Source organism: Theropithecus gelada, chromosome 14, assembly GCF_003255815.1.
Source record: "Theropithecus gelada isolate Dixy chromosome 14, Tgel_1.0, whole genome shotgun sequence".
In the NCBI taxonomy this organism is placed as follows: Eukaryota; Metazoa; Chordata; class Mammalia; order Primates; family Cercopithecidae; genus Theropithecus; species Theropithecus gelada.
In genome coordinates this window covers 10884316-10902112 of record NC_037682.1, presented here as the reverse complement: position 1 = coordinate 10902112, position 17797 = coordinate 10884316, and the positions used below count along the sequence as shown (strand labels likewise).

At 43.6% G+C, this 17797-nt stretch overlaps 1 protein-coding gene across 6 annotated transcripts in view; it reads left to right on the top strand.

Annotated features, from left to right (window-relative positions):
• Positions 1 to 17797, top strand: part of RTN3 (reticulon 3) — a 75743-nt gene that overhangs the window by 43959 nt on the left and 13987 nt on the right. For all 6 annotated transcript variants that reach the window (XM_025355502.1, XM_025355503.1, XM_025355500.1 and 3 more), the window contains one exon: positions 16729 to 16936. In XM_025355502.1, coding sequence (XP_025211287.1) covers positions 16729 to 16936 — 208 coding nt within the window. The remainder of the gene's footprint in view (positions 1 to 16728; positions 16937 to 17797) is intronic.

Here is a 17797-nt window from a genome sequence, read left to right as displayed (position 1 = left end):
AGGCACTGGAGAATGAACGGGAGCAGTCAGATTCTGAAAGACAGTTGATACATGTAAGAAGAGACAGCATGAAATTAGTTTTTTATTTTTACTGCTTTTAGCTAGAGGACAGGCTGAAGTGGGTACCTGACAGGTTGGCTCAAACCTTCATAGAAAACCTAAGCAGTGGACAGAATTTGGGTCAGCCACAACCATTGAGTCAGTGGAATTTAAGGGGAGGAGGAATCTTGGAAAGGAGAGATCCAGAGAGTGACAACCTAAAATTCTGTAGACAAACTGTGTTTAAGCCTCTGTTTAATCGTGAACCACACTTAACACACAAAAGATTATAAGCAGCACAACTAGAGATGAAAGAAGTGAACTGGACCGGGCACGATGGCCCATGCCTATAATCCCAGCACTTTGGGAGGCCGTGGCGGGTGGATCACGAGTTCAAGACCAGCCTAGCCAAGCTGGTGAAACCCCGTCTCTACTAAAAATACAAAAATTAGCCGGGCACAGTGGCAGGCGCCTATAATCCCATCTACTCAGGTGGCTGAGGCAGGAGAATCGCTTGAACCCGGGGGGTGGAGGTTGCAGTGAGCCAAGATCGTGCCATTGCACTACAGCCTGGGTGACAGAGTGAGACTCCGTCTCAAAAAAAAAAAAAAAAAAAAAAAAAAAGAAGTGAACTCAGTTTGTAGTTTGAAGGCCGGGCACAGTGGCTCATGCCTGTAATCCCAGCACTTCAGGAGACTGAAGCAGGTGGATCACTCGAGCCCAAGAGTTCAAGGCCAGCCTGGGCAACACGGTGAAACCTCTACTAAAAATACAAAAGTTAGCTGGGCATGGTGGCGCACGCCTGTAATCCCAGCTACTCAGGAGGCTGAGGCAGGATAATTGCTTAAACCCAAGAGGCGGAGATTGCAATGAACTGAGTTCACACTACTGCACTCCAGCCTGGGTGACAGAGGGAGACTCTGTCTTAAAACACACACATGCAAACACACACACACGCATCATACTGGAGGTCCTAGCCACTGAATTACGACAATAAATGGAAATACAAGAAATCAGGATTGGAAAGGAAGAAGTTAAACTTTCTTCATTTACAGATGACATGATTGTTTACGTAGAAAATCCTAAGAAATCCACAAAACAACTATTAGGATTAATAAGTAGGATTATTAATTAGCAGGATTGCAGGATAGATATTAGGTTAATACACAAAACTCAATTTTGTTGTTACATATTAATAGCAAAATTCGACAATTTTAAAGAAAACCTTTTTTTGAGACAGTCTCTCTATGTTGCCCAGGCTGGAGTGCAGTGACGCAATCTCTGCTCACTGTAACCTCCGCCTCTAGCTGAGATTGCAAGTGTGCACCACCATACTTAGCTAATTTTTGTAATTTTAGTAGAGACAGGGTTTCACTGTGTTGCCCAGGTTGGTCTCAAACTCCCGACATCAAGTGATCTGCCCACCTCAGCCTCCCAAAGTGCTGAGTTTACAAGGTGTGAGCCACAATGCCCAGCCTAGAAAATTAAATTTTTTAAACAAGTAGTTCCATTTACAATAGCACCAAAAGCATAAAATACTTGGAATAAATTTAACCAAAAAAGTACTTAAGACCACAATACTAAAAGCTACCAAGCACTGCAGAGAGAAGATAAAGAATGACTAAGAGGAGAGAAGTTCATGAATTGGAAGACTCAATGTTGTTAAGATGTCAGTCTTACTCACACTGCTGATCTATGGATTCAAGACAATTCAAAGTCCCAGAGTTTAACATTTCTCTCTCTCTCTCTTTTTCTTTTTCTTTCAAGACAAGGTCTGCCTCTGTGACCCAGGCTGGAGTGGCATGGGGTGCGATCTCAGCTCACTGCAACCCCTGCTTCCTGGGCTCAAGCCATCCTCCCACCTCAGCCTCCTGAGTAGCTAGGATTGCAGGCATATGCCATCACACCGAGCTAATTTTTGTATTTTTAGTAAAGATGGAGTTTTGCCATGTTGCCCAGGCTGGTCTTGAACTCATGAGCCCAAGCATTCTGCCCAATTTGGCCTCCCAAAGTGCTGGGATTACAAGTGTGAGCTAAAGCGCCTGGTCAGTTCTAACATTTCTATGGAAACACACAGAGCCTAGCAAATCTAAAGTAACCTTTTAAAAATAACAAAATTGGAAAACTTGGAACATTTACTTAAAGACATTATAAAACTCCAGTAATAAAGACAGTATGGTACTGACAAGTTGACAAGTAAAGAAACAGAGAACCCAGAAATAACAAATTAGCACAAATTTAGCAACTTAAATTTATTATCTCACAGTTTTCATGGATCAGCATTCTAGGCATGGGCTAGCTGATCCTCCTGCTCAGGGCCTCACCAGGGTTGTGATATCATGAGACTCAGGGACCTCTTTCTTTCCAAGCTGGCTGGTTGTTGACAGAATTCAGTTCCTGGAAGTTATAGAATGAGAAACCCACTTTCTTTCTCCCTGGATATCAGCTGGGGAGATCATGCTCAGCTACTAGAAGCTGCCTGCAGGTCCTGACCTCATGGCCCTCTCACAACATGGTAGCTTGCTTCTTTGAAGCTATCAGGAGAATCTTATACAGTTACTCCTCTGCATCCGCAGGTTCTGCATCCTTGGGTTCAACCAACCTCGGATTGAAAATACAAAAGAAAAAACAATAAAAACTAATATAAAGACTGGGTGTGGTGGCTCATGCCTGTAATCCCAGCACTTTAGGAGGCTGAGGCAGGCGGATCACCTGAGGTCAGGAGTTCGAGACCAGCCTGGCCAACATGGTGAAACCCCGTCTCTACTAAAAATACAAAAAATTAGCTGGACGTGGTGGCACACGCCTGTAGTCCCAGCTACTCAGGAGGCTGAGGTAGTAGAATCGCTTGAACCCGGGAGGCGGAGGCAGTGAGCCAAGATTGTGCCACTGCACTCCAGCCTGGACAACAGAGACTCCGTCTCAAAAAAATTAAAAAACATAAAAAATAAAGCATACAAACGGATATGCCTAGGTTACATGCAAATACCATGCTATTTTATATAAGGGACTTGAGCTTCCATGGATTTTTATATCCTTGGGACTCCTGGAACCAATCCCCTTCAGATACTGAGGAATGACTGTATAACTCAAATGCAAAAACTAGAATGACTATTCCATTATATTCACAGGTCTGCCCACATTTAGGGGCAGGGGAAAGTGTTATACAAGGCATGTACAACAAGGGGCAAGAGTCTTGGAAGCCATCATAGAATCCTTTTTTTTTTTTTTTTTTTCCTGCGATAGGGGCTTGCTCTGTTGCCCAGGCCAGAGTGCAGTGTTGCAGCCCTAGCTCACTGCTGCCTCCTGGGCTCAAGGGATCCTCCCACCTCAGCCTCCCGAATAACTGGGACTATGGGTATATGCCACCATGCCCAGCTCCATCTTAGAATTCCACCTGCCACAATTCTAACTTCACATGATATGCAAAAATTAAAATGAATTAGAACTCTGAACATAAAAACTAAAACCAAAACGTTTTTCCAGGAATGCATAGGAAAATATTTTCATGACATAGGGTAGGCAAAGATTTCTTAGGTAAAATGCACTAACCATAAAATTAAAGATGGATGGCCAGGCACAGTGGCTCATGCCTGTAATTCCAGCGATTTGGGAGGTCGAGGTGGGTGGATCACTTGAGGCCAGGAGTTCGAGACGAGCCTGGCCAACATGGTCAAACCCAATCTCTACTAAAAATAGAAAAATTAACCAGGTTTGGTGACGGGCGCCCGTAGCCCCAGCTGCTAAGGAGACTGAGGCAAGAAAATCACTTGAACCCAGGAGGTGGAGGTTGCAGTGAGTTACGATCATGCTACTGCACTCCAGCCTGCTCAACAGAATGAGACTCTGTCTCAAAAAAAAAAAAAAGAAAGAAAGAAAAAAAGAAAAATACTCTTTAGGTAACTAAGGTCAAAAGTTCACATTTTTAGATCCATACTGTTCACCTGGGGAGGGGTAGACAATGCCATTTTGTTTTCTGTTTTATAAATCTGAAATTGAGGGCAGAGGGGATGGTAGGTTATTTTAATGAACAAACAACTATTTTTTCTGAGTGTGTGAGATGAACGTTAGTTTGAAAGGGGTTCCTACATATTTCTCTGGCCTACTGCCAGACTTATCTGTGGCCAAAAGTATGTGTGTCTGTCTTTGACAGTGACAGCTTTGTATTCTGTCAGTGATCTTTCTGTGCTTTTTGAGGGGGTGGATTTCTTTGGTTAATAATAAATCTGTAGCAGAGAAGACTGTTAACCCATTTCAGCAGCCACAGAATTTGGGCCTAAGTTTACAAACACGTCACCTGATGTCTCTTTTGCAACTTAAAAGTGGCTTCATTTATTATAACTATTAATGTGAAAGTAACCAAAGAAAAGAAATAATCTATGTAAAAATGTCTGCATCTGTCTTTACATAAATTGTTCATATTAAAAAGCTTAACTGTTTCCCCTTTATTAACAGTTTCCTTTTTGAGGTTATAAAGCATGGCCTTTTTTTTTCCTTTTAGTCCTTTCAGGCATGTTTGAGTGTTCTTAGAGATGTGTTATAGACAGATTTTAAGCAACTTTTGCAAGGAAGATGGAATGAATTGGAGATTTATTTGTTCTTAAAAAATGAAGTAGCTGGGTGCAATGATTCACGCCTGTAATTCCAGCACTTTGGGAGGCCAAGGAGGGCAGATCGCTTGAGCTCAAGAATTTAAGACCAGAGTGGGCAACAAAAAAATTTAGCCAGGCATGCTGGCATGCACCTGTAGCCTTGGGAGGCTGAGGCAAGAGGATCACCTGAGCTCAGGAAGTCGAGGCTACAGTGAGCTGTAGTCACACCACTGCACTCCAGCCTGGGTGACAGAGTGAGACCCTGTCTTTAAAAAAAAAAAAGAAGAAGAAGAAGAAGAAGAAGAAGAAAGTAAAACTAACAGACTACTAAACCTTGAAATTTCTTTCACATTTGTTCCTTTTCAGAATAAGTATTTGAACAGCTCTTCTTTTCTACCTTTGAGGTGTATACTTGGGAGAGTAAAGTCAATTGACTTTTGGAAATGGCTATTTAGAATCAAAACAAGAGCTTTCCCCAAATTCGGTAATAAAATTAACGGATTGGGAATCAGTAAGGTTTACTGCTGTTCCTGCTGGAAATGGCGCAAGACTGATTTCCTTTTTTCTTAGCCTGAGATTACCATTGGATGTGTTAGTGCCCTCTTCAGGTGTAACATGGGTACTGCAGCCAGCATCCTTAAATACCACGGGCAAGAAATACTTTAATAAAATAAAAGTAATATGGCCACATTACAAAAGATTTGGAAAATAAAAAGAAGGAATCACTCGTAATTCCACCAGCAATATAAACACTCTTGGTACAGACATTCCTTGTCAGATGTTTCATCTGTCATTAGCAAAATAACATAACTGAGAAATTAGTGATTTTACTTATGTAATGAATCATGAAAAGAGAAGAAAGTAAGGTCCTTTAAATGAAAAAAGAAATTAAGTGGTATTATATTAAAGATAAAGTTATAACCTGAAAAGTAAGGGAACATTGACTTCATTCTTTTGAGAGCTTTTGGCTTTTTATTTTTCCAGTACCTTTTGAACTAGATTGGGTCACTTCCCTGTAGGACTTTAGGAAGAGACTAGCCAAGGCTTCGATCTGTCTCTATAAGGTTGCGTACTAGTGTAGCAGTTTGTTAGCCCATTGCCTCACAATTCTCTTCTGTTTTAGAACACCCAAGATACACATAGCACACCCAAAGAAAAGGACATTCCCTGTCTGTGTCAGTGGCTCTCTCCAGTAGTGATTCTCTACCTGACACATATCAGAATCAAGCAATAATTTGCCCATAGCTTGAAAAAGGTGATATGCGCCATCAGGAGTCAGGATCTACTCCCCATCCCACAACCTTTGTCCCATCTCACACGCAGCTGAGAGTCACTGACTTGGACAGTCTTCTCTAGAGTCTGCTCATAGAAGGTAAATTTAAGACATAAAAATGTTTAAGACTCTTCACTTAATCAAAAGATTTTATTTTTTTCTGATAGATTCAAAAAGACTGCAACCAGTCCTGATATTTGAGTGTAGTTGATGAGGGAGAAGGAAGAGTGAACCCTATTTCTGTATTTGTCTTGGGTTTCTGGGTGGATGGTAGAACTATTTTCTGATCAGGGAAGAGTGTCAGTCAAAAATGATGTTTTCTTTGATATGTGGAATTTGAGGGGTTGAGATGCCTCAAAGTGATCTCTTCTTTTTCTGTAGCTTCAAATTACCACCTACAAATCTATACTCTGTGTTGGTCTGGTCTGCCCCATAGGTGATGTATTATACTGCCTTTATCTCCTGGTTCTCTGTCTCTGTATATCATTTACAGACCACTCTATTTCATCATAGTTCTGATAGTGCAGCACTTTTTCATAGAAAGGTTTATATGGAAATTTGATACATAAAATAGATTTGGCTAATAAGGCCCCTTCTAACCTCCCCATCTTAGTTTCTTTTTTTTTTTTTTTTTTTTTTTGAGACGGATTCTCACTCTCACCCAGGCTAGAGTGCAGCAGCGTAATCTCGGCTCACTGCAACCTCCACTCGCCAGGTTCAAGTGATTCTCCTGCCTCAGCCTCCCAAGTAGCTGGGACTAAGGTGCCCGCCACCATGCCCGGCTAATTTTTTTTTTCTTTTTTTTTGTATTTTTAGTAGAGACGGGGTTTCACTATGTTGGCCTGGCTGGTCTCAAACTCCTGACCTCGTGATCCATCCACCTTGGCTTCCTAAAGTGCTAGGATAACAGGCATGAGCCACCGCGCCTGGCCTTTTTTTTTTTTTTCTTTTAATAGAGATAGGGTCTCACTATGTTGCCCAGGCTGGTCTCAAACTCTTGGAATTCAAGCGATCTTCCAACCTCCACTTCCCAAAGTGCTGGGATTACAGTCATGAGCCACCTTTAATTTCTTTGTATCTTACTGGCAACAAAGAGGAAAGGAAAAAATCTTGTTGCTCTGTAGCTGACTTTAACTTCAATTTTTAAATTTTCTGTTACAATTGTAGCAGAGGTTGGCAGTCAAATGAATAATAATAGCTAACATTGTGTTACTATCTAATCAACAGTATTCTGAGCACTTCTACACATTAATCCACTTAATCCTGGCAACATCCCTATGAAGTTGATATTGTATTATCCTATTTTACAAATGAGGAATCTGATGCACAGAGAGATTGAGTGTCTTGTCCAAAATCACAGAGCTAGCAAATGGAAGAGGATACAAACCCAGGCGTTCTAGAGCCAGAGTCATTTCTATGCTATACTAACTCTAAAGCTGGGGATAAAGTGTTTTACTAGATAGGGATCCATGGCCAAGTGGAAACTAGGAAGCATTAAGGGGTGAAATAATCTTTATTATATTTTATTTTATTTTTATTTATTAGTAGTAGTATTTTTGAGATAGAGTTTCGCTCTTGTCACCCAGGCTGCAGTGCGGTGGCTTGATCTCGACTCACTGCAACCTCCGCCTCCTGGGTTCAATCGATTTTCGTGCCTCAGCCTCCTGAGTAGCTAGGGCTACAGGCCTGTGCCACCACGCCTGGCTAATTTTGTATTTTTAGTAGAGAGGGGGTTTCATCATGTTAGCCAGGCTGGTCCCAAATTCCTGACCTTAAGTGATCCACCCGCCCCAGCTTCCCAAAGTGCTGGAATTCAGGCGTGAGCCACCATGCCCAGCATTTATTTATTTTTTTTGAAACAGCTTCTCGTTCTGTTGCCCAGGCTGGAATGCAGTGGCATGATCTCAGCTCACTGCAACCTCCGCCTCCCGGGTTCAAGTGATTCTACTGCCTTAGCCTCCCCAGTAGCTGAAACTACAGGTATACACCACCATGCCCAGCTAACTTTTGTATTTTTAGTAGAGATGGGGTTTTGCTATGTTGGCCAGGCTGGTCTCGAACTTGTGACCTCAGGTGATCTTCCCGCCTCAGCCTCCCAAAGTGCTGGGATTACAGGCATGAGCCACTGCACCCGGTCTGAAATAATCTTTAAACATCTCTTAATGCACAAATGTCTATTTCTGGATTTTCTGTACCATTCTATTGTTCTATTATCTTTTGGCCAGTACTACAGCATATTGATAATGGTAGCTTTATATTTAAAATCAGGTTGTGTGAATCTTCCAACTTTATTTTTCAAAGTTGTTTTGGCTCTTCTAGGTTTTTGTTTTGTTTTGTTTTGTTTTGTTTTTTTGTTTTAGACGGAGTCTTGCTCTGTCACCCAGGCTTGAGCGCAGTGGTGTATCTCAGCTCACTGCAAGCTCCACCTCCCAGGTTCACGCCATTCTCCTGCCTCAGCCTACCAAGTAGCTGGGACTACAGGTGCCCACCCCCACACCCGGCTAATTTTTTGTATTTTTAGTAAAGACGGGGTTTCACTGTGTTAGCCAGGATGGTCTCGATCTCCTGACCTTGTGATCCACCCGCCTCGGCCTCCCAAAGTGTTGGGATTACAGGTGTGAGCCACCGTACCCGGCCAGTATTTTATATTTTTATACTATTTAATTTGTTTTTTACACTATTTTAAATGTTATTTTTAAATTCAGTTTCTGACTGGTTAATACTAATATATGGAAATAAGATTGATTTTGTATGTTAGCTTTGTATTATGCAATCTTCCTAAACTCATTTATTAGTTCTAGTAGTTTTTTGTTTGTTTGTTTTGAGACGGAGTCTCACTCTGTCACCCGGGCTGGAGTGTAGTGGCAGGATCTCAGCTCACTGCAAGCTCTGCCTCCTGGGTTCACGCCATTCTCCCATCTCAGTCTCCCGAGTAGCTGGAACTACAGGTGCCCGTCACCACACCCAGCTAATTTTGTTTTTATATTTTTAGTAGAGATGGGGTTTCACCGTGTTAGCCAGGATGGTCTTGATCTCCTGACCTCGTGATCCACCCACCTCAGCCTCCCAAAGTGCTGGGATTACAGTCATGAGCCACCGCGCCTGGTCCTAATAGCTTTTTTTTTTATGGATTCCATCAGATTTTCCGCATAGGCAATCATGCCATTCGTGAATGACAGTTTTACTACTTTCCTATCTGAACGCCTATTTGTTTTTGTTTTTGTTTTTGTTTTTGACAGAGTTTCGCTCTTTTGCCCAGGCTGGAGTGAAGTGGCGTGACCTCAGCTCACTGCAACCTCCGCCTCCTGGTTTCAAGCAATTCTCCTGCCTCAGGCTCCCTAGCAGCTGGGATTACAGTAGCATGCCATGACGCCCAGCTAATTTTTTTTTTTTCCCCTGATATGGAGTCTTACTCTGTTGTCCAGGTTGGAGTGCAGTGGCGTGATCTCAGGTCACTGCAGCCACGCCTTCTGGGTTCAAGTGATGCTTCTGCCTCAGCCTCCTGAGTAGCTGGGATTACAGGCGCCCAGCACCACGCCCGGCAATGTTTGTTTGTTTGTTTTAGATGGAGTCTTGCTCTGTTGCTCAGGCTGGAGTGTTGTGGCACGATCTTGGCTCACTGCAACCTTCGCCTCCCAGGTTCAAGTGATCCTCCTGCCTCAGCCCCGCTAGTAGCTGGGATTACAGGCACATGCCACCATGCCCAGCTAATTTTTATATTTTTAGTAGAGACAGGGATTCGCCATGTTGGCCAGGCTGGTCTTGAACTCCTGACCTCAGGTGATCCACTCACCTCAGCCTCCCAAAGTGCTGGGATTACCAGCGTGAGCCACCGCACCTGGCCTTTGTTTTGTATTTTCAGTAGAGACGGTGTTTCACCATGTTGGCCAGGCAGGTCTTGAACTCCTGACCTAAGGTGATCCACCCACCTCAGCCTCCCAAAGTGCTAGGATTGCAGTCGTAAGCCATCGCGCCTAGCCCTACACGCAGCTAATTTTTTATTTATTTATTTATTTATTTATTTATTTGTATTTTTAGTAGAGACAGGGTTTCACCATGTTGGTCAGGCTAGTCTCAAACCCCTGACCTCAGGTGATCCATCTGCCTCGGCCTCCCAAAATGCTAGGATTACAGGCGTGAGCTGCCGCGCCCAGGCTGTTTTTCTTGACTTACTGAACTGGCTAGAACCTTTAATACAGTGTTAAACAGGAGTAGTGGCAGAGAGAACTTCTTGCCTTCTTTCAGTGAGCATGATGTTTGCTGTAAGTTACCGGTAGATTCCCTTTTTCAAGTTGAGGGATTTCCCTTCCCTAGTTTCCTGAGATTTTAAAATCAAGAATGAATGTTGGATTTTCTCAAATGCTTTTTTTCTGTATCTTTTGAGATGATCATATGATTTTTCTTTTTTAGTTGTTAATATGGTGAATTAGGAATTCTTCCTTGGTGGAATTCTTTAAAATGGAGAATATTTTGATTATTGAATGTTAAGCCAATTCTGTATTTTTTCAAAAGAAACACCTCAGTCATGATGTAGTAGTATTGTGTTTATTGTTGTGTTTGGTTTGCTAAATTTTTGTTAAGAATTTTCGCAAGCTGGGCACAAATGTCAAGGGGCTCGTGCCTACAATCCCAGCACTTTGGGAGGCTGAGGCGGGCAGATCATCTGAGGTCCGAAGTTCGAGACCAGCCTGGCCAACATGGTGAAACCCCATCTCTCCTAAAAATACAAAAAATTATCTGGGCGTGGTGGTGCGCGCCTGTAATCCCAGCTACTCGGGAAGCTGAAGCAGGAGAATTACTTGAACTCGGGAGGCAGAGGTTGTAGTGAGCCGAGATCTCGCCATTGCACTCCAGCCTGGGCAACAGACTGAGACTCTGTCTCAAAAAACAAAAAACTTGATGAAGGAAGGTAAAGGTGGGAAAGGAGCCGGGTACGGTGGCTCATGCCTGTAATTTCAGTGCTTTGGGAGGCCAAGGCAGGCGGATCACGAGGTCAGGAGTTCGAGAGCAGCCTGGCCAACATGGTGAAACCCTGTCCCTAATAAAAATACAAAAAATTCGCCGGGCGTGGTGGCAGGCGCCTGTAATGTCAGCCGGTCAAAGGCTGAGGCAGGAGAATCGCTTGAACCCGGGAGGTGGAGGTTGCAGTGAGCCGAGACCATGCCATTGCACTCCAACCTGGCGACAAGGTGAGACTCTGTCTCAAAAAAAAAAAAAAAAAAAAAGTGGGAAAGGAAGGAAAGATAACACATTAAAAGATCAATAATTTCCTGTTTTAAAAAGTAATTATGGGCCAGGCACGGTGGCTCAAGCCTGTAATCCCAGCACTTTGGGAGGCCGAGACGGGCGGACCGCGAGGTCGGGAGATCGAGACCATCCTGGCTAACATGGTGAAACCCCGTCTCTACTAAAAAATACAAAAAAACTAGCCGGGCGAGGTGGCAGGCGCCTGTAGTCCCAGCTACTCGGGAGACTGAGGCAGGAGAATGGTGTGAACCTGGGAGGCAGAGCTTGCAGTGAGTAGAGATCGCGCCACTGCACTCCAGCCTGGGCGACAGAGTGAGACTCCGTCTCAAAAATAAAAATAAAAAGAAAATAAAAGAGAATGAAAAGAAAGTTTCTGCCAGTCGCTGTGACTCACGCCTGTAATCCCAGCACTTTGGGAGGCCAAGGCCAGTGCATTGTTTGAGTCCATGAGTTTGAGACCAACATGGGCAACATGACAAAACCCCATCTCTACAAAAAACAGAAAAATCAACTGGGCATGGTGGTGCATGCCTATAGTACTAGCTACTTGGGAGGCTGAGATGGGAGGATAGCTTGAGTCCAGGAGGCAGAGGTTGCAATGGGCCAAGATTGTGCCACTTCTCTCCAGCCTGGGCGATACAGCCAGACCTTGTCTAAAAAAAGAAAAGAAAAGAAAATTTCATGGACACAAGCCATGCAGCCTCTTGCTGGTTATGAAATACACACTAGAACTAGTGTAAGTCTAGTGGCTTCATATTTTAAACTATTAGCAACTGCCTCGTTTCTCACTTTTTTTCGTATTTTTCATCTTCCTCTCCCCCAAGGTATTATAGAGGGAAATGTTTCCAAAAACCATGCCAGTTTCCTTCCTTTGGTGTTCTATACTTGGAATCCTTAGTCTTCTGTGGTCAATAGAGTCGTGTGCAAAAACTTGACTAGTTTAAGGGGAATTATTAGGAAATAAATGGTTTTGTTGTCTTTTGGTCATTAGCTTGGCCCCATGTTTAAGCATTCAGTAACAGCTGTGAAGAGCCTGCTACAAATCAAGTGGTTGTTAGGCTGGGCAGTGTCTGAGGAAGTAGCCCTGCACTAAGACCTGAAAAGTAAAGAAGCAAGCAATGGGGAGTTGGGGAAGAGCATTCCAGACAGAGGCTTAATGTGTTGAACCATCTTTTCCAAACTCTTCCTCTGTTATCCTCTCTTCAGTGACTATGTCCCCTTTCTATCCCAGACCATAATTCCACCATTTATCTTAAGACTGAGCCCAGGGCCTATACTATTATACAGGTTGTTTACTGTACACATCTAGGGGCACTATTTACCTTTGTTATCTTTGTAGGTTTGAATATTTCTTATGAGTTTTCCAGCAGATGGCAGTAACATGCATGAGGACAGGGTGACTTTTTCTAATTTGCACAAAGGTTTTTTTTGAGACAGAGTCTCACTCTTTCACCCAGGCTGGAATGCAATGGTGCGATCTCAGCTCACTGCAACCTCTGCCTCCCAGGTTCAAGCGATTCTCCTGCCTCAACCTTCTGAGTAGCTGGGAGTACAGGCACGCGCCACGACGCCTGGCTAATTTTTGTATTTTTAGTAGAGATGGGGTTTCGCCATGTTGGCCAGGCTGGTTTCGAACTCCTAACCGCAAATGATCCACCCACCTTGGCCTCCCAAAGTGCTGGGTTTACAAGCATGACCCACCGCACCCGGCCTAAAGGTAGACACTTCTGATTTACATCTAGGCACGTGTCGTCTTTATCCCTTTTCCTTCTCTGACACATCCTTTTCTCTCTGGGTCCCAGCCTTATTCTCTAAGCTTTCTCTTCCTGTCTTTCAAATATTTTGAATGTGTAGAAGAATTACAATTGTGCTACAAGGAAATCCTGTATAATCTTCACTCTGGTTCACCAATTGTTAACATTTGGCCACATGTGCATTATCCCCCCCTCCCTCTCAGTATAGATAGATATTTTTTTTCCTGAACCATTTGAGAGCTGATTGCAAACGTTCTGCTTCTTTACCCCTGCTTTGGAGTGTGTTTCCTTTGAACAAAACATCTTTGTTTTACATAATCAACGGAAGTTATTAAGGAAATTTAACAGTAATTAGGAAATTAAACATTGATAACAGTACTTTTATCAATTACATAGTCCACATTTAAATTTTGTCAGTTATACCAATGATATATTTATAGCTGTATTTACCCCTTTTCCAGAGTCCAGTCTAGGATCACACTTTGTGCCTCGTCCCATCTCCTTACTCTCCTTTAATCTGAGAATTAAGATTAAAAGAAGTTCCTCAGTCTTTCTCTGTCTTTCACACCATTGACATTTTTGAAGACTACGGGCCAGTTTTGTAGAATATTTCTCAATCTGGGTTTGTCTGGTGTTTTCTTATTAGATGCAGGTTACGTATTTTGGGCGGGAATACCATAGAAGTGATGTTGTGTCTTTCTCAGTGCACGCACTATGTCCGGAGGCATATGGTATCGGTTTGTTCTACTACTGATGACGTTGGCCCTCTAAGCCTTCTATGTTGAAACTGTTCCTGTAGTTATATGAGCTCTAACATGTATATACTTGAACTCTGATTATAGGAATTCTCCTGCTTATAGGAATTCACTTTTAAGTAGGCAGCATTCTATTAAGTTCTTCTGTTCAATCTCTTAGTTCAATCAAGTGAGCCTGAGTTGCCTCCCAATTCTTTCTCTCCTTTGCAGCATCACTATCTGGGCCTCTCATGTTCCATCAGGAGTCATAATACCTTCTCTTTCTCCTAGTACGTTGCATCCCTTAGCCAGACTCTTTGAACCAGTGATTACTTCTTATATACAACAGCATATTTTTAGTGTTTTATTGGTTTCAAGTTAAGGTTCTTTGGCTCTAGGAAGGTTAGTCTTCAAAGAAATGGTTTCAGAAGAGAGCTGTATAGCTGAATGTGGGGAAGAACTAGGTACCCACAAGACAACTTGAATCACACCCAGGTTCGTTTTATCCCAAATCAGTCTTTTCAGCTAACCTTATTTGGATTATGGTTAAAGTATTTACTGCATGTCATTTACAGTGTCTTAGCCTTCTTTATTCCTTAAACTCTAGGAAGTAGATTTCATTTTCTTCATTTTTCAGATGAGGAAATGGAGGCTTGGAAAGGTTAAAGTAATATAGTGAGAAATTACCAGGACTCAAACTCATGTCGCTCCAGCTCCAAAGCCCTTGCTCTTTTTGAGAGCAGGTAGTGGCTGGGAGGAAAGTCCTCTAGCTATTCATGGTGAAATTAGCCTTCATAGACAAATACGCAAAAGGTAATGGCCACCACATGCAGAGGCTCATGCCTATAATCCCAACACTTTGGGATGCCGAGGCGGGCAGATCACTAGAAGTCAGGAGTTCGAGACCAGCCTGGCCAATATGGTGAAACCCTGACTCTGTCTCAAAAAAAAAAAAATAAAAGTAATGTCACTGCTAGATTGGAGGTGATTGCTGGCAGCTGCCACTCAGAGATTTAGAGGTGTCTTTAAAACAGGACCATCCTGGGCAACTGGATCTTACAGTTGGGGACTTCCAAACTGGGAAAATCGAAATACTTCTACTTAAACTCATTTCCTGACATAATTATTAATAGTGTCCCACTCACTTTTTTTTTTTTTTTTTGAAAGAGTCTCATTCTGTCACCCAGGCTGGAGTACAGTGGCACGATGTTGGCTCACTGCAACCTCCACCTCCCAGGTTCAAGTGATTTCTCGTGCCTCAGCCTCCCAAGTAGCTGAGATTACAAGCGTGCACCACTACGCCCAGGTATTTTTTTGTATTTTCAGTAGAGACAGGGGTCTCACCATGTTGGCCAGTCTGGTCTTGAACTCCTGGCCTCAAGTGATCTGCTTGCCTCGGCCTCCCAAAGTGCTGGGATCACAGGTGTGAACCACTGCACCCTGCCAGCCCCACTCACTTTTTTTCTTTTTTTTTTTTTGAGACAAAGTTTTATTCTGTCACCTAGGCTGGAATGTAATGGCGCGATCTCAGCTGACTACAGCCTCCGCTTCCCGGGTTCAAGTGATTCTCCCACCTCAGCCTCCTGAGTAGCTGGGACTGCAGGCACGTACCACCATGCTCAGCTAGTTTTTGTATTTTTAGTAGAGACTGGCTTTTCGCCATGTTGGCCAGGTTGGTCTTGAACTCCTGACCTCAGGTGATCTGCCCGCCTTGGCCTCCCAAAGTGCTAGAATTACAGGCATGAGCCACCATGCCCGGCCCCCACTCACTTTTTTTTTTTTGAGACGGAGTCTCGCTCTGCCGCCCAGGCTGGAGTGCAGTGGCCGGATCTCAGCTCACTGCAAGCTCCGCCTCCCGGGTTCACGCCATTCTCCTGCCTCAGCCTCCCGAGTAGTTGGGACTACAGGCGCCCGCCACCGCGCCCGGCTAGTTTTTTGTATTTTTTAGTAGAGACGGGGTTTCACCGTGTTAGCCAGGATGGTCTCGATCTGCTGACCTCGTGATCCGCCCGTCTCGGCCTCCCAAAGTGCTGGGATTACAGGCTTGAGCCACCACGCCCGGCCACACTCACTTTTTTTAAGAGTACTGCAGCTTGGCCAGGCATGGTGGCTCATGCCTATAATCACAGCACTGTGGGAGGCCACAGCAGGAGGATTGCTTGAAGCCAGGAGTTTGAGACTAGCCTGGGCAACATATTGAGACCCTGTCTCTACAAAAAAGATAAAATGTACCTGGACATGGTGGCACATACCTGTAGTCCTAGCTGCTCGGAGGCTGAGGTAGGAGGTTTGCTTGAACCCAAGAGTTAAAGGCTGCACTGAGAAATGATAGTGCCACTGCTCTCCAGCCCGGGTGACAGAGTGAGACGCTGCCTCGAAAAAGGGAGGAGCGGGTATTGTGGCTTAGATAATTATATGGTCCCCTATACATAATCCTTCCTGAATTCTTTTCAGATTAACATCGAGATTGGTGTTTCTTTGTAACTGGCACTAGTAGTGCTTGGTCTATTTTTATTTACCACTTTCTTTGCCCCGCCCCAATTTATACACTGGGGCAAAATTAGCTTTGGTTTTATAGTCTGTTCACCCAACTAATTTATAGGTCTGGTTTGCATAATTTAGTTAACAGCAAGATTTTGCCACACCTGCTTTATCATCCTTTCTGCCAAAATATTTAAGGTAAATGGCACTTTACCCCAGTGTATTTCCATAGCTGAAATAAGCTCTTAAATTTTTATAATCCTATCCTGAAAACTAATCAGTGTAGCAGAAGAACCTTTTGCCTTGTGAGTTACCACCCCTGACATAATTTGATTTTCATTTATAAGATTCTCTTAGAACCAAGTACAGTAGCACACACCTGTAGTTCCAGCTACTCAGGAAGTGAAGGCAGGAGGATCACTTGAGCCCAGAGTTCCAGGCCAGCCTGGGCGACATAGTGAGACCACCATCTGTTTAAAAAAACAAAGCCAGATTATCTTAAAGTGGGGCATACCTGTATTTGTGTGCTAATGTGAGGCTCCACAGGTATGCAAGATATAGTAGCTGTGGGCATTTCCTATAATTTATATTCCCTTTTCTTTTGTCAGTGCACGATCTGATTTTCTGGAGAGATGTGAAGAAGACTGGGTTTGTCTTTGGCACCACGCTGATCATGCTGCTTTCCCTGGCAGCTTTCAGTGTCATCAGTGTGGTTTCTTACCTCATCCTGGCTCTTCTCTCTGTCACCATCAGCTTCAGGATCTACAAGTCCGTCATCCAAGCTGTACAGAAGTCAGAAGAAGGCCATCCATTCAAGTGAGTTGAAGTCTTAAAAGTGACATTCTGCATTTTAGTGGAAGGGTTCACTGAAGCTGATAGTTCTAAAACTCAGACCTGACTAAAAAGCAAGAATTATGGGGCCTGATGCAGCTGGTGGGTGGCATGAAGCATCCCCTAGAGACCTTGAAATCACCTTAAGAAGTGGCCAAGGTAGGAGCCAAGAATTTTTTGACAAATTAGAGGCTCTACTTGAAGTTCAAAGAGGGAGTCCCTGAAGGGAGTCCTTCAAAGAAGACTCTAAATTCTTTTTTTTGAGACGGATATTCCTTTTGTTACCCAGGCTGGAGTACAATGGCGCGATATCAGCTTACTGCAACCTCTGCCTCCCAGGTTCAAGCAATTCTCCTGCCTCAGCCTCCTGAGTAGCTGGGATTACAGGCGTGTGCTACTACGCCCAGCTAATTTTGTATTTTTAGTAGAGATGGGGTTTCTCCATGTTGGTCAGGCTGGTCTTGAACTTCTGACCTCGAACTTCCGCCTGCCTTGGCCTCCCAAAGTGCTGTTTTTTTGTGTGTTTTTGTTTTGTTTTGTTTTGTTTTGTTTTTGAGACAGTCTCTCAAAAACAGGCTGGATCACGGCAACCTCTGCCGTCCTGGTTCAAGCAATTCTCCTGCCTCGGCCTCCTGAGCTGGGATTACAGGCACACGTCACCAAGCCTGGCTAATTTTTGTAGTTTTAGTAGAGACAGGGTTTCACCATGTTGGTCAGGCTGGTCTTGAACTCCTGACCTCGTGATCCGCCCGCCTCGGCCTCCCAAAGTGCGGGGATTACAGGCGTGAGCCACTGCGCCTGGCGACTCTAAATTCTTTTTTTTTTTTTTTTTTTTTTTTTTTTTTT